Source organism: Rhyacophila brunnea, unplaced genomic scaffold (assembly GCF_057557595.1).
Source record: "Rhyacophila brunnea isolate RB1 unplaced genomic scaffold, BYU_Rbru_1.0 scaffold_17, whole genome shotgun sequence".
Classification (NCBI taxonomy): domain Eukaryota; kingdom Metazoa; phylum Arthropoda; class Insecta; order Trichoptera; family Rhyacophilidae; genus Rhyacophila; species Rhyacophila brunnea.
Window position 1 is genome coordinate 18,044,395 of NW_028232827.1, and position 21,932 is coordinate 18,066,326.

A 21,932-nucleotide genomic window follows, 5' to 3' on the forward strand; every position below is an offset into this window, starting at 1 on the left:
CGTTTTTATTGACCTTGTAATATTTCATTTCGATGTACCTACCTACCTTATCATAACATAGTATTTTTATAATTGTTCATTAAAATAATTGAGGTATATTTAAAGCATACCGAATCATATTTCAAAAAAATCTAATATACAATTAGGCATTTACAATATTATCTAAAACTTGATATTAAATAAAATTACTGATGATACATAATATTATAACGGCAAGTAATATAAAAATTTATTATTTGAAAGTCCTTATAAATGTATTATATTATAAAATCATCAAGGGAGGCAATTAGCTGGGACCCAAATGATAATGAGCAGCGTAAATTTATTTATATTATAAATTCGATCGGATAAAAAATTGCAATGCTAAACAATCAATGCTAAAAAGATATAATGAAATTAATTACAAAGTGGTTTATGAACAATTTTCAACAAAGAATTTGGGATTGAGAAATTATTTTATTTAATACTTATATGTAAATAGGTATGTATGTCATCAGTCATCACTAAATCGTAATACCTTCCTAGATTATGATATTATTGATAAATTGTATGGTTACATTAATATCTATCTGATTACATTTCAAGCATTATTGTGCAAATGTGGCTTATTTCTTTATCAATAAGTAAAAATGAAATCAGATAAAACAATTCACACAAATTGTATTGTGCATTATTTCGCCAACATTAGGAATGCTATTAATTACTTATTTTAAATAAAGTTTAACGTTTAAATATCTGATGTGAACATCTATTGAGTAGTATTCAAATAATAAATGATTGATCTTGGCTATTTCACCATGTAAAATATTTAGGATAATTCAACTGACATTAAAATGATAATAATTTTATGATTAATATTGTTTTTTTCGTTTTTATAATGAAGTATAATATTACTGTCCTGCTAAGTAAAAAGACAGTGTTTTGGTTTTAGTTAAGTCGGAGAACCCAAGTTTCAAACTATTTTTTCTCAAATATCAGTTAAGTAGCAAAGGATGGTGGTAGGCTGTCAATATAATACATAATTAGTGCACGTTAAAATTTGTCAGTTAAACGTATTTATTTTCATTGAACTAAGACTACAAAGTGTAGATAGTTTTAAATATTATTCTTTCTCTTTGGTAGTTCTTAAAATTCAATTAAACCCTGGCTTATCCAGGCCATAATAGTAGATAATTAGTCAAAAATATTCGTTTATCAATAAAATATCTAAAATTATGCCATTGAACCATGCATCATTTTAGATATTTTAAAGATAGAAAAATATTTTTATCGATTATGGTTATTAGGACTTATTGAATTTTAAAATACTAACCAATACCATCTTTATTATTATGTATTCTCAATTCAACGAAAATAATTAAGTAAGCATAAAAAAGTGTGCACTATTTTTGTCGGATCCTCCATAGCATGCCTTAACTATTATGGTTTGGTTAGGCAGGGTATAATTTAATGTAAAAAATTAACCAGCGGTAACTGCAAAATGTATGCTTAGTTCAATGAAAACAACTAAGTACGGTTGACAAAGTTTAGTGTGCACTATTTATGTCGAATCTTATCAGTCTACCTCCACCCCTCGCCACTGTCTTATATTGTGTATAATTATTGAATTGTTTTGACATATTCTCTAAATACGCATGTTTGTTGAGAGATTAAAAAAAACCCCAATATGTTTACATAATACAAGAGAAAAAGTACTTAGTTTAAACTTGGGTTATTTGACTTCACTACAACCAAAATACTGTCTTTTAACTTAGTAGGGCAGATTAGTTTAATATACAAGCAGAAATAAAATATATTGACAAACATAATATTATGTATAATTTACTAACTTTTAAGCAATGCTAATACAATTTGATCTTTAGAATTGATTTGGTGATAACTACCGCTAAAACTGTATTATACATATTTATAAAAAAACTGTGTATAATCAAAATAAAAACAGTAATTATAGTTACTCAAAAGTTATTAATATGGAATCAAAAATTACACTGTTCTGTAGAGAAAAGAGCCATCTAACAGTAAATATCAGTTTTCATTCTTAAACTCTCATAAACGGAGAGACGGGTCGAGGAATGAAAATTTGGATAACGTCCATCCGGCGGCTTTTTTATGTGTATAATTCCGTGATATCTCAATCGCTTTGATCATCTGTTATAAATTGTAATCCATTCATTTATTCAACAAACAAAACATTTTTTCATAATTTTACCTAAAACCACCATTATTGATAAACGTAGTTCTACGTTCATAAACTTTTTCGCTCTATTGAAGAACTATTGAAACTTTAAAATTATACGGCCCTATCTAGGACCATATTATATTTTATCACCTAAAAATATCTAGTTAAATTTAAAGATTTTCATCTCGTGGCGCCCATCTATCTACATATTAATTATTTATATAGGTAAACTTGCTATTCTACTCTTAGTTATGCAAATCTTGAAAGTAATCCACCCTTAAGTAGACTCAAAATACGCCCCGTAGTATCTATTAATTTTAAAATTTCATGTATTCACTGCGTAGGTATATACTTTACCTGCATTATTAATTTTAACATATATTATATACAAGAAATAACATTAGCGAATATTTTATCGACTCCTCTGAATTTAGTCTAAATAACGTGCATTTTTTTCTTATTTTGCTATTCCTAAGAAACGCACAACTTTCTACCCTCATTTTTCTCAGATATTAAATCCATGTGAACTTCTCCATTTATTATCTTTTTTAAAGTGTTTTTGAAACCAGTTGCTGAGATGAGATAGGTGTTATTAAAGAACAATATTGTCAACAATTATATCGTGAGAGGAAGGCATTTTGATGTCACAAACAGGTGCAACATGATTTTAGGTTTCCCGTCTCCATCCGTCATGTATATACAACCGTGGATATGTACTAGGACCGCCTTACCTGGTGGTTAAAACGTGTACAAAAAAAAAGATTTTACGTTCATTCAGCCATCCCGATACGGAACCGCACAGGATTAATGTAAATAAACCGTGTAGTTTAAAGAAAAGAAAAAAATCGGTGTGTGTACTTTTTTACGCGCGTTAGAAGTTATACTTCTTTGGCGGAACAAAACAAAAACAAAACTTGTGATAAACTAGATTCTTCCACTACCTCTTAATTATCTTGTTAAATTACACACTCAAGAAAAAGGACCGCTTATTGGAACGCCGTTGGTTTATTTCTATACGCTTTAACTTATATTACTAAACTATATAATTATTTATTGTTGTTTTATTTTTAAAGTAACAACTGCCACTATGACGTTTAATAGTTTGAATTGCAAATGGCCGACAATAATAAATTCGCTGCCTAGCAACGGAACAATTCTTAACTTTAATATTATACTGTATAATCGTCATGATTGGAGTATCATACTATGGCGTAATGGTAGTGCGTTCAGCTGATAGCCAAACAATCAGTGGTTCGAATCCAATCGACTGCACTTATTGTTGTGTAAAAAAATAAATTATGTGTTACATGTCACACGCCAAAAATACACTCTGATCTGATTTTCCAAACACGCCTAAATAAATAAAGATCAAAGATGGACTGGCTCAGCTAGTCTCGGTGACAATAAGACATGTCCTCTGTATTCGCATACTGAATATCAAGAGTTGGATGCGATGATAATTCTACGGAGGAATCAAGAACAACCCGATTGACCTGATCTCCATATATCGCTGCGAATGTCTCAAATGCCTCAAGTGGGCCTCGTTTGATATCAAGTCTGCGTAGCTAATCATTGGGCTGGTATGTGGAACGATCCTGGAAAATAGCTTTGCTCCCTCAGAATAAATTGCGGGAGTTATTATTATCATCGTGTATCTGCAGATTTTATTAAGATTGTGCGGTATTATTAATTTTTAAAATGGTTTTCAATGCCGCGGCGCACAGTTTCAATACCACTTCCTTAAGACGAAGAATAAATTATGTTCATTATTGGTAAGACTCCGAAATGTCAATGCCAATGGTGTAGATTTTTATATAAAGTGGTATATTATGTTTTAATTATACGATGTTAAGACGTAATACAATTATGCAGCTTTGTGCTAAAGTACAATTAATACATGTAAATTTAAAAAAACATGTAATCTGAATAATATTAATCTTACTTTATCATGACGACTGGCAGAAAGAGATTTGAGACAATCAGTGACGCATAAATGGAAGCCAGAGAAGCAACTCCTAATCCTGCTGCTGGATTTATAGAGCTCTGTAGATTGGCTGCTCCCTGAAAAAAAATATTATTTTTAAAGAATGTAAATATAGTTAATCTTGTACAAAATAGGTGGACACTTTTGAGTGAAATTTAAAAAAATCATTTTAATTAGAATGATGTAGGTTTGGATATAAATACTGGATGGGAGTGGATGATAGAGAAGGCCAACTCTTTCATATGGATGTTAGAGCAACAGAATAAGCAGATAATATTTTCAGAAGTGAAAACATAATTTAATCGGCTTAATATCATTATTACATTTGAGTATCTGCCTTACTTTTGAAGATAAATCGCACCCCTAGTTTTAAACTATTACAAGTCAAAAATTTGACATTTTGAGTTATTAATGCAGAAAGGTTCAAAATATCATTATTTATCTGGTCAAAGACTATCACAAGTGTAAATAAATTCTACAGAAATACAGGACAGAAAGAATAGTCTATAATTTTTATAAATAGTATTGTGTGATATTTGAAGACTATGCTATTTTGAGTTGTTATAGTCTTAAATTAGGATTCAAAATTTCAGTGAGTTTAAGACTATGACATCTTGAATTATCATAGGTCAGGAATGGACAAAGTAAATAAAACTTGTGTTGTGGTCACACTGGTGACTGGTCATTCTGAAAACATTGACAATTTGACAGTAGTTTGTTGATAAATACAGTAATAAATAAAACAAACAGTGATGGAATCATAGAAAAGGATCTCAGAGGAACACATGAAAATCATAAGAAAATTGATACCGAATTAAAACAATATGTTAGAGATCACATCAATTGCATTCCTAGGGTAGAATCCCACTTCCTGAGAGCTCAAACTTTCAACCATGTCCGATCTAATAAGATCATATGGGCCTCCACGGTGTGGAGGTTTGTATTTTACAGATTTTCGTTTTTTACGAGATATGGATGTCAACCACTTGCTCAACCTATTAGGTCCATACTCGGACTCATACACAAATTGAAAAACAATATGTGTACTTGCCAGACCCAGGATTTGAACCTATGACCCACGACGCTATAGTCCGACGCTTACACCAGACTAACTACCAGACAATTTATTGATGGCTTTTTAAATTTAGCAACACTATAGGCTATACAAAGGAAAGTGCTAACAAAATGATTGACCTTTCGTGAAGTTATCTCAGTATTCTACGATCTCTAACACAGAATTTAAAATTGGGCGCTTTCAGTCAAAAAAAGATTAATGGTCAGCACAGCATATACAAATTTAAATGATACACAAAAACAAAGCAATTAACTTCGTTCAATAATCATATCCCAAACAAAGAAAAACCACGAGAGGAGAAAAAATTACGTGAAAAATGGAGCTATGCCTGATCCAGATATAATAGTTTCATGCTTCGATTTGCAAGCAGTTCTTTCATAACCCTGTGGTGAAGTCTCAAACTTCTATTACATCAAAATACTTGCAACATATTTTACTCTCTTTGATATTGCTGAGAAAAAGGGTTTTGTTGTATCTGGAACGAAGTGACTGCTAAAAGAGGTTCTAATGAAATTGGTAGTTGTATTTATATACAATTACTTGAAAAGGGAATTCTAAATTAGAATGGGCATTTTTGGTCCGATAACTGTGCTGGACAAAATAAGAATAAATATTTAGTTGCGTTGTATTTATTATTGGAAACAGTAAATATAAAGTCTATAACGCAAAAATATTTAATCACGGGTCACACCCAAAATCAGTGGATACTGGATAGCGATGCACTCACTCATTGAAAAAGAAAAAAAGAGAAAACTAAAAGTGCTCCAGTCTTCATACTAGCTCAATGGATACCCATTATAACCATGGCTGAAAAGAATGGTGAACCTTATAGAGTAAATTCAATGGCAACTGATGAGATATTTGACTTGAAATTGTTGTCCGATGAGCTGAGACAAAATTATGTTATAACTACCATAGGTACGATTGTAACATGGCAAGCAATCAAAGTCATGCATTTAAAAAAATAATTACTGTATAGTTTTTTCATTAAAACCAATTTTAATGATTCTTCCTACAAGGAAATTAATATAAGGCATCGCATGACGGGTCGTCCGGTTCCCATGAATATGATAATTATACTGAAAGCTTATAATGAGCCACCAGGAATAACCATGCAGAAAAAGTGATACTCTAGTGGCAAGAAATGACTTGGTTCACGAAGAGAGTGATGGAAATTACTCTGATTAATTCTAAATTATAGAATAATTTTCATAACATAATGTCAAGAATCTTGAATAGGTAATGATAATCTTATACAATTATATATTTTAAAAAATCGGTGGATATGTGATGGTTTATCTGTTCCAGTTATTTTATTATGAAATACAAATTTCAAATAACCATTTTACTTGATATGCATAATATATTGAAGAGATTTTATTTTGTTTCATATTAGTTTGTATTGTGTGCATGGTGGGTTATTTCAAAATTTATCAAAATAGTCCAATTTTAGACTATGACATTTCAAAAATACTACTAAAAATATGTTTTCTGTATGATTTTTCAATATAATAATTATTTCATACAAAAATACAAGCCCTGATACACATTGAGCAAGAAAATCGGTTTTGTACATACATTTTTAGATTTAGTTGAGAGGGTTTGAATCTTTGAATCCAATTATCTCAGAATGCTGTTTTTTGACTTGTCATACTTTAAAACTAGGGGTGCGAAATCATTCGGAACGTATTAGAAACATAACTTTAAGATAGAAAAAAATGGTCGCCAATTTTGACATCAGTGATCAGGGATGCTGTAAGTGACTTAATAGGCGAAACACATTTCCGCAATCTGGTGGATGTGGCTTCCAGTTCCGCTTTCTGTTTTTAAATATACATATCTTACGTTTTTAAAGTACATTGAATTGTGCCAAGATAGGCTGGGGCACTGAATTGCGTGTTAGGATGGTAATAATAATTATTGTAGATGCAAATTAATGAAAATTTTCGATTTTTTTTTTTTAAAGTTAATAAACGTATTACCATGTATTTAAATATGAAAAATCATCATTTTCTACAACAGTCAACCATATTTCACTATACTTATGATCAATAACTGGAACTATCGTAAAATCTCACAGTTTCGTGTAACGGCCTAACTAATAGTAGGCCTTGCATTGAGGACATGGTAAACATGTTGACGTACTTTCATTTTTTGGAGAGCAATATGTTTCGTTTGAAGTAGAGATGGTAACTTGCCCTTTGTATTATATAACAGGCCTACTTCTGTAATTTATAAATTATATTTTATTTTTCGCAATGGAGGTACCCAGTTAAGAATACACAACATTTTCTCTTAATAACATTGGTTGTTATTTTGATAAATTTAAAAGTAAGATGAAGTGGTTTATAATATGCTTCAAGTATATACAGCTAATGCTTGTTTGACGAGCTTATATATTATTCAGTATGCATAAAAACTCGCTTTTTCTTTTCATCAGTCGAAAGTGGTATTAAAGTAAGCATATATATTGTATGCGTCTCAATGTTTCCTGTCACATTACTAAATAATGGAAATTCTACCCTTTTTTTCAAAGTTTTCATGTATTTTCAAATACAATTTTGTATCAAGGTTTTGCATAATACAGATATAATTTATTTTAGTTTCATATGTATGCAATTAGGTTAGTTAATATTAAATGCTTGATAGATGCTTGTGCAAACATTAGTGTCCTTCATATTTTTATAAGGAGTCGAGTCGTGGACGCTGAAGGTAAGTGAGCGGATTGCTATTGATGCCTTCGAGATGTGGTATTGGTGCCGAGTTCTTCGTTTTTCTAAGACAGAATACGCAGGACAAGCTAATAAATTATCCAGAGACTGCAGATAAAGGAACGGCTCTCAACAATATGTTTGAGACGCATTCTGCAGTTTTTTGGACATATTGTCCGGCGCAAACCGGACAACCTGGAGAGATTGGTGGTTTTGAGTGATCTCTAGGGAAGACAATGCAGAAGAAGAGCGTCTGTGCGCTAGAGCGACCAAGTGAAGGAGCTGACTGGGATCAACATTCATTCTGCCCGGAGAGAAGTGGAAAATTGAGATGGATGGAAATTCTTGGTCACTCAAAAGATGGCAAAATTCAAAAGTGGTCACGTACCGCAGCCACGAGGGTATGATCAAGAAGAATATTAAATCTTAAGTAGTAAAAATATAGAAAGATTATTAAAATATTGATAGAAAAATAATATTTTAAAATGTTACCTGGAAAGCTGTGAAGTGTACCATAAATGCGAGACTCAGAACTACGACATTCTTCAATATCCGCCATTTTTCAGAAGGTCCATACCCGTGGTCAGCTATTTTTGGATTTTCAGCATCCAACGCCTTTCCATTGGAACCATTTTCGACTACACTTTTATTTTCATGATTTTGTGTTGCTATAGTTTCATCTCTATCAAGTCGAGTATCAGTATCCATTGTGAAATTTGAAACCTACTCTTTAAAATTGTTTAACTTGACTTATCAAATATTTATATACATTCAACTAAAGTATAATATTGACTTGATTTAAAAAAAATCATTAACTATTATTTCTTATTAATATAATTTTATATTGGTACTAAAATATAACACTAAAATAATTCACCTAATAGACACAACATACACTAAGGAAATTATATTGATAATTAAAACACGTTATCATGAATTACTTACTTCAGTGAAAATGATAAATTGTTTTCCCGCATTAATATTGTCTTTTTACAATCATTATTGATTAATTTATTATTGTGAATAATATACAATGCTATCTTATCTTTTCGCAAATATTTTGTTCGTTACGCTGATAAAAAGTGAAACTATCTTAATATTATATTGCATAGATAAATAAAAAATAATAAATTAATTAATTTTTTCCTCCTATTGGAAACCACCAAAAACTATCATAAAGCATTCAGAAAAATTAAATATAATCAATCGATATAATTAACAACATTCCATACAATGCTTATTTAATTATTACGTATAAATTTTCTTGAATATATTTTAACAAATGCTATAACAACTGCTTTTTGTTGTTGTAATATAAATAACATAAAAATAAAATAACTTTATAGAAGATTTTTTTAATCAAAAATAATACATTGCCTCCATTTTTAATCAAATACTTAGAACGATTACAAAAATGCCTGATTATATAATATAATATAATTATGTTAATATTAATATATTATATTATTATATCCATCTCGTTCTAAAACTTGGATATGGATGGATGGAAATGAATTATCAGAAGATTGGCTACTTTTTATATGTGGCTGTTTTCGCATAATATCTCGTTTACACGTACTTGGTTTACTGCTGACAGTACGTGTTATCGCACCATAACAAAAACGCATCTGTAAATACTTATTATTGTGAAAATTGCAAGAATGCATGAATTGATCAAAAACGTTCAGAAACTTCTGAGTTTTTACGCGACAATCGGACTGTGCGATATCCGCGCCTGCGTATTATAACGATATTGGCAAACCTGCCTGTAAAAAAACAAACTACACCATGTAGAGACTCATTTTGAGTTTAACCGATTTTCACGACCTGTCAAATAGTATCATACAATGATAACATCGCGTCTCGCTTACTCTTGGAGAATGAGATTAACGAAACAGTCAGCACTTGTACGTGTAACAGTTATCATCGCGATAGTTTGAAGTACACACTATCGGTGCAAGTAAATCCATGCACGTGCACAGATGCTATGAGGATTTTATGTGTTCATCACAATATTACCGATGAGGATATTTTAAGACGAGCCAGTACGTCAAAATATCTTATAGCTATTCACAAGAAAGAAAACTGCATACTTCAACCATATTGACGTTCATGCTATTAAAAAAAAGATTATAATATTATGTTCGTATACGCCTCTCTGCTGAAAATATAATCCCCTAATAGTTACAATGTTAAATATATACATTTATTTACGCCTATTTATCAGATAGCAAATTTGCAAAACCTTATATAGGTACGACTATATTATTATTATTATGTTTTTTCACTTTTCACTTTTAGATAGCGTTTGATACCTATTCATGGGTTAAGAAAGCTATAATATTCCAATCATAAATTAAACCATCGGTATACTAACTTACGTTACTGAATTGTAGGCGATGAAATATAATTTACTTTAACTCATAATGTACGAAAAGATAGAGGATAGCAGAATCTTAGGTAGATGAAGATTTCTGTAAATTGATCAACGTTGAAACGTTGGTGATCTAATACAACTGACCGGTAGAAATGGCGTTGCACTGCAATTTAGCCACTAATTTTCAAAAGAAGATGACACAAAAAGAAGACTACATACAAATAAAATAATATTAATGCAGATAATCCCCGCGGTATTGCAAGGTATGCGTTTTTCACTCGGTCACGATGAGCGTGATTTCGCGCTCAACAATTTATAATATAAAATCGTTTTTATAATAAACTAAACGATAAAAATTACTAAATAAACGACATACGTAAGTATATTATACACTACAATTATTTATCCTTGAAATAAACTGAAAAAATAAAATTATTTTTTTTTCCATATTGCAAAAGAATATTTGGCATAGTTTATCCTGTTTGGCTTGTCTGCAATTATTATGTACAATAATTATAACATTGTCGATAGCTATCAAATAATATGACGACACGCGTGTAATTTCAATCAATATGACGATTCCTGGCACGTGGCACATGTCTAAATAAGTGATGTACAAAATATATAATATTATTAAAAAAACGTTTGCAATATATTTAACTAAATGGCACTTGCCGGGATCGTGATGAATGAGGGATACATGGATTATAAATAAAGTGAATGTATGAAGCTTTTCTCACCTCTGCCTTAATTTTTGTCTATGTATTTTTTTAAATCTGTTTTGTATAGTTACAAAAATTTCTATTGCGTTATATTATTATTTTTCTTTATACAGCAGCTTGACAGTAGGTATGTATTTGCCAAACAATTCTTTACAAATGCAAAATTTCTAAATGAAACCATTACAAACCGGTGACGGCAAAGTATCTGTGACCTTGTTTTTATCTATTACTGTCTAAAGTAAATTTCACCATCCCATGAGTAATGTTCGATGTAATTTATTTTTTTACCTACTACACATTTACACATACTAAACCAATATCAAGTCGGTACTAGAGACCTGTGCTGCAGAAAAATGAAACATCATGATGATTGAGTGAAATTATTATTTTGTTCTTATACCACCTTCAAAACAAGTTTCTCCTAAGCTGTTTACTGTACATAAAAAAACTGAATAACGATGTAAGTATACAAACTTGTTTATTTTATAGATTTCTGTAGACCGTCTGTTTTTGTACTATCATACTTACATATTTAATTATTTTAATGCAGTATTTTTCCTTATAATAATATTATTATGTTAGAATATTCGTGTAATTAAAATAAAAATACATGTAGGCATCAATATGGCAATACTAATCCGCTACAAAACAAAATATCACAAAACAAAACAAATTAAAATAAGTATGTACCTACTCATTGTATAGAAGAAAATTGTAAAGTAAACTACTCATTGTATTTATTATTACATTTGCCGTTGTAAATAAATTACAGTTTTAACTGATAAAAGTAAAATTGATGTCATTGCCAAATGTAAACCTTGAATCGAAGCCAATTTTATTATGGTCACAAATTTAGAGTAGGTAATGTATATAATTTTAATATTTTTAACACGAGTCGAGTCTAGGTTTGAAGTGTGTATTATTAATGAGAAATTTATTAATGTACTACGTCATACTGAGGAATTTATATTGTTTTATCAATTATTCATTTATATACAATCTTAATTCTAGATTATATATTTTTTCGCTATGTGTACGGTATGTATACTTAGAAAATGACTATTGCGAAATTGATTATAATACCTCATCTTATCAAATATTTAATTACTGACTAATATTATGATAGTGATAATAGTAATAAATTAGTATTATTTTATGATGATAATATTATTACAAAGAGTTGATTAAAAATAATATTTAATTACGACGTCGTACCAACATAACTATTATCATGTGTATTATGAATGAAATTAGTTATAAATAATTATTTAAGGTAATATTGTAATATATTTGAAATTATTTAAATATTAAATGATCGTATTCATAATAAAAATTTGTACTATTACAGTATTGGGAAAATAATATGAAAAGAGTAAATTAAATAATATCCGATAAATTATTTGACATTGAAATAAAATAATTTATAAAAAAAATATTAAGAGGAAGTGAATTATTAATACGAAATTAAAAAGTAGGTACCAACGCTAAATTTTGTGAAAACATTTTAAAATCTATAATTTAACACAATTTACTGAAAACTGAGGTAGCCGTAGACGTTAAAAAAATATATTTTTATTTTTATTTGAAAGATTTGAAAAACGGTTCGATATGATAGATATATAATAAAAAAGTTTTTAAGACTGTAAAAATTGTAATATTTAGCAAAAAATAGCTTAAAACTATGAATTTCAAAGATCTCTCCTATACTTTTAAATTTAAAAAAATATCAAATATTGATATTTAAATGAAACCAAAATAATCATAAAAAATGTACTAATTGACTGAAAGTCTTCAACAAACTTTCTTTATTATTTTCTTTTAGACGTTTTAAGTACTGAACATTTTTAGTAAATTGTATACAATTTTCATGTTTCGTAATATCACTTGATGTAGATAGTCACCATAGTTAATATTAAGGCATAGTAACACTGTTTGTATAGACTAAATTTTATTAATATGAAACAACGCGACAAAAAACTGTATAATAAATAAAAATAATGCAATATTATAATGTTATGTCACAGTCTGCGAGTATACTCACTGTAATCATAGATTAAAAAAAACTATTAATAGAATCCAGAAACGATAAAAAATAGTATGTATCGATACTGTAATAGTGTAATAGTGTAATATATAGCTGAATGTCAATGTTAATAGCCTGTCGGCTTACCGGATATCGAATAATGTCGTTATTATTTATAACAATAATATAAAAAAAATCCTTCAACGAATGAAAAAAAAATTTACATAATAATCGTTGAGAATATTATCGTCAATTTTGCATAAATACTTATTATTAACATATTTTAAATATGTACGTAACATTTACTCTATTTTTTAATTTATGAATAACGATGAAACGTCAAATAAAAATAAAAATGATTAGGAACTATTCAAATAAAAATTTTCGGAAAAGCCTGCCCTAGTGTTTATTAAATAGTTTAAAAAAAATATGTACCTACTATACATTATAATTATTATTGACTAAAGTTATCATTAATATTTTACCACTAAGTTTAACCTGCAAGATAAGTATATTTTTAAATTACGATCAGATAATATAACCGTATGTAGTTTTAGTCTCACTAGTGTTGATATTGTCATATTTTATCTATGTTTGCCACCTAAAAATCTATTCTGCTGCATAAATTAGGATAAGATAGCACTGAATACAATATACATTCATTTGTATAAAATGTTATGACATAGTATTTTACTAAAATATTAATCCGTTTGATAACTAACTCTCATAATTTTATCACTATAATAATATGAAATAAACTTATTTATAACAATAATACTAGCTTTAAAATTAAAAATATACCAAAATAAATAAATATCTGGACGAATGTTTCCAAATCTGAAGAATTGATTTTAGTAACACTATTACTTTCACTATTTACATAAATTAATAATCACTTGTTTATATTATGTTAACATTATTTAAATTATATACATATACTTAATATTATATGTTATTCTATTAAAACTTCACGATATCAAGTTCACGATAGTATCTTTCTTTCAAAAAAATCACAACACATCCACGTTTGCAATAGGTACACGGTACATTCATAACTGATACAGGCGGTAGTATATTGTCTACTAGGATGTGACGTATTGAACATTAAAGCATGCCAGTGGATTTAGATTATTATTAGAATCGCAAGAGGCTCTCAACTACGTTTTGGTAAGTCTGTTCAAACGGAAAAAGCAAAACTCAGTAATCAACGAGACAGATTGTATCTTTCAAATGCTCGTTTAGTTACAATATTGAATTTATAATAAATTATATATTACAATGTTAATACATTAATCAATACATACATAATATATAATAATAAATACTTTAAATTTGGACTATAAATAGAAAGAATCTCATACTTTATTTCTATTATGACTTTTGAAATTATTTTACAAGCGCATGAACACACAGTTAGGTTAGGTTAACTCCACGAAATATGAGGATTGCTCAGTTGCCAATCCGATTTTTTATTTAAAAATGGCGGCTATTTTTTTAATTTCAATAATTGTTATTACTTATTAATGTGCAGTTATATACGGTTTTACAAATTTTACGGGATTTTTGAAATAAATATTATAATTATTATTATTGGATACTTATCTATTCATTGTGACAGATTGTTTTTTATACATGTTAAAATTGGAAAATATATATTATATCATAACTCAGTAGTATGAAGTTCTCTGAAAATAAACCTGCAAAGTCACTTGTAGCTAATTTAATCAGTAGGCCAGTGGTCCTTTTCGTTACTTAAATATCATACATTATGCCCTGTGTGAGAAAGCCTTTCTGTAGAGAATAAAGGTTTTTTCAACATATTTTGTATAAACCTATATTAACTTAAATATAATTTTGTAAAAACCTAACATTCATTGTATTTTTTTGGGTTTATCTTAACTAACTTAAACTGCATTTGAAACCTTGATAACGATTTCTATACATACAAAATGTAACAGTTTGGATATTCCTTGTTTGTATATCTTGTTTAAATAGCTTAGCTAAGGACTATCTGAATTTATTATTATTATAGTAGCATTTCGCTTGTGCATAATATATTTATTTTAAATAAATGTATTTTTTTTACTCTAAACAGTCGAAGTCAAAGAAATTCAATTACCTACTATTTAAATTGATAATTCTAATGGATTTTAAACTAGGTATATTAGATTTTTACATAGGTATATATTTCTCAACAAAATTTCTTAGAAATATACCTACTACTGTTTTGCTAACTTCAAATCGCAGGGATTATTTTTATCTTCTACAATAATATTATAAGAGATATTAAAAGACTATGCCTGTAATATAATAGTTTCTTATAGTATATTATGGTATCTTTAGTAGCAATCTAATAATCTTTTTAAATCCTAACTCTTTATGCATATCACATTTATGAGATAGCAAGTATGTATTTTTAAGAATGAATTTATAATTTATTACTTAGAGCGTTACAATGCTGACTAGTTCTAGTAGCTGTACATACGTATCAAAATTACGTAAATTTATTTTACTTTCTATCCTTAAGCACTTTCTCTTTTCAAATCAATGTTTCTATTAGTCTTGCAGCTAGAGGTTTCTTCAGGGCTTTCCTAATAACTGAAAGGGGGGCAGCTATACTAGATAATATTATGTCAACTAAAATTAATAAAATATTAAATATATATTCATTTTATAATTTGTAATAAAAAATAGTTTGAATAAAATAACTATATCAGTCAATAGATTATTTTATAAGCGTTTTGTTTGATAAACAGATGAGAAGAGTTTACAAAAATAATTATTTTAAGTAAATCATAACTCAGTATATTAGTATCTCATTCATTGAAATTATAATGTAAGTATGTGTAGGATAATATTGTGTTAAATATTAAACCTTGACTTAAAATATAAATTAATTGATAAAAACGATAATCTCTTAAATTTATACATATCTATTGAAAATATGTTAGAAAACAAAGAGTAAAGGTTTCTTTGAATATTTATGAATAACAAATGTAATCAGTTCCTAATGCGATTTATCGCATTTTCTCGTTTAAAACAAGATTGTATTCTTAATCAGGCAACTAGTAATCTTGTAAATAACGAATCAACTACTGGCTTATCGGGCTAGTTGACAATACCTGCTCGTTGTAGCGTGAAACACAATAGACACATTTTACTTGAAACAATATGACAAATATTGTGAGTTAAGATATTCTATAAATATAACAAGAAGAAGTATTCTGTGTAGTTGGATAATTCAATGGTAGGTAGTTTGTCTAGATCACAATCACTGACTGACTGAATGACTGACTTAGTGACTGACTATCTTTGTTTTCATAGAAACCAAAGTTTAAATCTGTTTGATGTTCAATTATTTATAAAAATAGGGATCGATTTTTGATTTTGTTAAAAAACGTGTTATATTTTTACTAATAATAATATATTAATATTTTTTATGCCGTGTTTTATTATGTGTTATATAAATTAAGTTTTATTTTACTTAGGATAAATTATTGCGAATTTTACCAAATGTATATGATAAGCAAGAAAAAGAATACTTTATAAATACTTTTTTACGAGAAATGGATGTTAGCCACTTGCTAAACCTATTAGATCAATACTCAGGGTTCAAAATGAAAAATAATTTTTATTTTTTCCAGAACCGGGACCTACGACATTATAAGCCGACGCATAACCGCTCGTACATATTTGTCATATAATAATATATGTAAACGTACGTAAATACTAGCTTTAATATAATATTATTCTAAAATTAAGTTATTACCGACATATTTTATTTATTTATTAGTATAGGTGGTCACGGGGATAATATCTGATAAAAAGTCTACCTCAAGATTAAGATTAGGTTTTTGAGGTATTCTAATAATATTATCTTTACGAATTGATACATAATTAATTATTATTAACAAGATAGGAACCTATGTCAAAAATATCTATTCGGATTCTTGACTAAAAAGTATAGTAATTCTTATAGATTTAAATTAGAAAATAATTTTCATTAAAAATCAATAATTAAATATTTTATTCGCAAATGCCAATCCGAATGAACTATACTGATATGTATATTATCCTCCATTAGCCAGTGTTGCAAATTAATTCATCTACAATAGAAAACGAGTTCGTCCACTACTATTACAACAATCATATTTCATATTGTCCATTATATTATTATATCCACTGACGTGAATATATTATTTATTATCATGAAATCTTCTTTTTAACTCAATATTTGCGCGATAGTTTTGAATTAGTACGGGCTTTTCCCAAGTACGCATTATGCTAGCTATGAATCTCCGGGTAATGTTGATCATATCCAGGAGACCTGTATATTATTAGTTTTATTATAATAATTTGTAACAATCCGTACAACTATTTATAATTAGAAATCACAATAACATAATATTAAATAAACTGTATTCTATATTAAAGTATGTATCTAATTTAAAGAAATTGTAATTAATTGGATGTAGGAAATACTTTAGCATCTATATTTTTAATTCATTATATTATCGTCTAAATTTTCACATAGTATTTTAAATTTAACGTATTTTAATAATATTTTTAATTTTTAACCCTAAGTGTTAGGTAGATAAATCCAGGGTTGGTAAGAATACTACATACATAAAAATTAAAAAAAAAAATTTTATTAGACTCAGTTATTGGCCAAAAGTAAAGATGTTGACTATGTAAACCTAACTAATTTTGTACCCTTTGTAAAGTTAAACAATTTGTATACATAATTTAAAGCAACGTCATTTTTGTGCGATCGATATTTTAAAAATTAAGATTTTTGTAAATAATGGAAAAATATGGAAACTGCACAATATATTTTGAATTATGTAATATTTATGCATTATTTAATTTCATGGCTATTTTATAAAAGGTTTATTTGTATAAATGTATTCATCGCGGATATAATGATGTTAAAATTTATCGTGTTTGTGTATAATAATCAGTATTCTATAACTTTTTTCTATAATATTTACCTACTTAATTTATGTTTACAATTTGTAATCATTTGACATCGGTCACTCGCTCATGCGCGATGTGCTACCTGCCTGAAAATAAGCTATAATATATCACAAAATATCACCTATTAACCAGTACCGAATTGTTTAGGTAGGTTGTTAAGATCCAACATAAACCGTGCACACTAAACTTTGTCAGTCATATGTATTTTTGTTTTCATTTAACTGAGACTAGGTACTTACATTTTGTAGATAGTTTTGATTAGTCTTTAAAATTTAATTAAACCCTGCGTAAACCAAGCCATAATAGATAATAGTCAAAAAATATGTGTATATCAATAAAATATCCAGAATTATTTATGATTGATTGTCATGATTAAAGAATATCTTTTATCTATTACGGTTTGGTCTAGGCAGGGCTTAATGAATAAAAAATAAAACTAACCAATACCATCTGTGAAAAAGAATATCTAAAAAATTGTACAATATTTTTGTCGGATCGCCATTAGCACACAAAACTATTATGCGTTAGTTTAGGCAGGGTTTAACTTAAACTAACCTACACCATCTGCAAATTGTAGTCTTTGTTAAATGTAAAAAAATATGTGTGGCTGACAAAATTTAGTGTGCACTTTTGTTGGATCTTAAAAGCCTACCTCCAACCTTTGCCGCTATTATTTACATAAGTATACCTAAGCATAGCACTTTTAAATCAGTATACATACATCAATCAGTATACATACAGTATACAGTATACATCACAAGTCACACCTGAAATTAATTTTTTATCTTTGTTTTACTTTCTTTTAACAGTAAAGTAGTTATCCACTTTATTAAAAATGGTAGACATACCAATATTCTATATTTGAAATTTTACGTTGGTATAAGCCAGCCTATTGCAATATTTGAATCATCTTTATAAAAAATTCGAAAAAATATTATCGATTATTAACTTTTCGAGTTTATTATTTTATTGATATTAAGTTTTATCAAAATACGATTATTTTTCCAATATAACGATTATCTTGACGTATTTATGATTCATTATCATCCTGATAATCTATACTTATTCATATCTCAATAGAATAACAATATCCAGTAATTACCAGGAAATAGTCAAGAATACAGAAAAAATCGGATAATCACAAATCGACGGTCCCTACGTAAACTCGGACATCTACAAAAACGCAGTTTACAGGAGAGCTATTTGAAGTATGAATTCTTAGAACTTCTATGTTTTTATGACGGGTTAGGACGATTCGGCGCCGGGACAACTGGGCGAATACAATACATATATGTTCGTGAATTATTTATGTGCTTTTAAAATATATATTTAATATTATTTTGTATATTTAAATTATTATTATTAATATTATTTAATACTTAGTGAGAATTTAAATATGCATACGTAAATTATTAATGATAATTTAATAAATTGTGCATATTTTTAAGTTCCAATAAGATGACAGTTATTTTATTTTTATATAATACCTCAGGCATGATAATTCTCAATCCGCAATAAAAAAGATTACGTTAAAGGCAAAATAAATTAAAATTACTGAGTAATAGATAGAAACTGATTAAAATTTCTCGTCTACCTTGTATAAAATCGTAACGAACGTCTATTTATTTCATTCGACAGTGAGGCGCTTAGTTGTACTGGCGGCCAGTTGTCCCATTCTCTTTATTACTATTCACCTGAAATTCAGTGAGTATTAATAATATTATTTACGTATTATTAGATACTTTCTTAATTATATATATTTTTGCAGAATCGTAGTTGTCCGACTTTACCCCGACTTTACAAACATTCATTAATAAAACAACTACCACATATCTCACTTTACGTGGAAAGAAGTCATATCAATTATTAGCTACTTTAATTATTACTATTGAAATTATCATAATTTTAACTATTAAAAGGAATATTATCTATCAAAATAATACACTTGTGTACCTGCACGTAGTACGTAAAGACAACTGGCAGTTATATGTTTACGCGACTATCTGGTGCCCAAAGTAAAGACGGATATATTAGCATATCGGCATTTACGCGGTTAATTTAATAAAATGAGAGTATTATTGTTTGCCATACCGAATTCATATTATCTTCCCATCCCTGTAGAAGGCAGGAGTATACAAGTACAAATCAAGTGACACAAGTCGCGCGGATTTCTTCATATATTAACATGACGGTCACATAAGCTGATTAAAGAAATAAAAATATCAAAAGGTAATGCTTCCCGTTTAAAAACTCGATAAAATCATATTATATTATAACTGAATGTACCTATACGTATTTTACATTTTCACTTATACTAAATTCATATGGACCATGGTGCGATCGACTGATTTCCATCCTACGACGCGTTGGTCATTAGAATAGTATATTTTTAAAATACATGAATACTAATTTATTTAATAAATTCCTAAATAATTCTATAGCATAAAAAATATTGTACTACTATTTATGAAAATATTACGTAGGTAAAATAAACGTTATTAAGAGTGAAAATCTGGAATATTTCTTGGTGTCCTGGCTTCCTTTTACAACTTTTTCCAGTTATTTTTTATCGCCGCTTTATAGTTTGATACCCATTTTTACCTGCTTACACCCACTGTAGCATGGTCGGTAGAGTGGCTGTCTCAAGTAGTGGATTATTTGGTCCATCCCGCTACTAGTCAAAAAATTTATATTATTTAGATACAGTGCATGTAGCCAACGCATCAGGATTATGACTAAAAACCATTCCTAATAAAAACCTCAACTATATTATATAGGCTTATTTTCTCTACTTGGGAAAATGTTAGCCACCAACTACCTAAATCAGATAACTGGTAGGTGCGATCAGTACTGATGAAAAGAAGAGAAATTGTATTTTCGAGTTAATACATACATGTGTTGTGAATTTTAATATCATTATAAACCTCTATGCAAGTGAGATAAATTATGTCAACTCCAATTTTGGAGAAATTGTACGTTCTCTATAACATGAGCAGTAGCAGTAACTCATAATCAATATATTTAATAACAATGAAAAATGTTGAAATGCTCTTGGAGTTACACGTTAAAAAACTTATTTGATCAATTGATTCTTAAATTCAGAAGAACACAAAAAAATATCTAGGAAATCAAAATAGGTAAATAAGTACGTGCTTTAAGTATTCTAAAAATATGAGCAAAATAATGAGCGAAAAATCACTATTTTGTCTCTAATGCAGAATTATCATTGTGAATTTACCATGGTTTACCTTTAGTATGCAGATTAATATGCTTACTATTAGTAATACGTATATTATATTATGATACCTAATATAATGCACATATCATTTTTCCATACTCGCTAAGTTACACGTGGTATGTAATATACGATGTAATAATACTTTTAAATTTGTACTTGTTCAAAATTGGTTTCGTAAATTTGGATATAACAGACGAAGGAGAAAAGACTTGGAATATTGCATCCAGTGTTATGTATGTAGGTAGTGGAAAATTTTTGGCAAAAAGCGTGCCCTTACATAATAAAGTAATACCGTGAAGTGATTGCTCGGGAACCCTTTCTGAATATTTGCATTTCAATAAGAACTTTATTGCTTTGCAAACCCAAAGACATTAGAATAAATTTTGTTGGAGAAAAAGTGTCAACTACGTTTGATTAAATGTAACCATTCGCTATAGACTAGATCGAATACTTACATTAATATTCCAAAACGTTACTGCAAAATTATACCAAAATTATACCAAAATTCTACATTAATCTCTATAATAAAATAGATAAACAGAAATATATTACAAATAAATTTCTATAGAAAAATAGGTCAAAATAAAACGAATTTATTATATTATTAGGTAAGAAAAAGTATATTAAACGGTACTATTTTTCTGTG

At 28.3% G+C, this 21,932-nt stretch overlaps 1 protein-coding gene across 8 annotated transcripts in view; it reads right to left on the reverse strand.

Annotated features, from left to right (window-relative positions):
* Positions 1 to 14,157, reverse strand: part of LOC147073790 (UNC93-like protein) — a 99,475-nt gene extending 85,318 nt beyond the window's left edge. Inside the window, exons 1-4 of one of the 8 annotated variants that reach the window (XM_085944565.1) lie at positions 13,873 to 14,141; positions 8,895 to 8,935; positions 8,442 to 8,677; positions 4,122 to 4,240 (exon numbers count right to left, since the gene is read on the reverse strand). In XM_085944565.1, the coding sequence (XP_085800691.1) occupies positions 4,122 to 4,240; positions 8,442 to 8,657 (335 nt within the window). In that variant the 5' untranslated portion in view covers positions 8,658 to 8,677; positions 8,895 to 8,935; positions 13,873 to 14,141. The other 7 variants (XM_085944560.1, XM_085944562.1, XM_085944566.1 and 4 more) reach the window with 7 other exon arrangements.
* Positions 14,158 to 21,932: the final 7,775 nt, after the last annotated feature.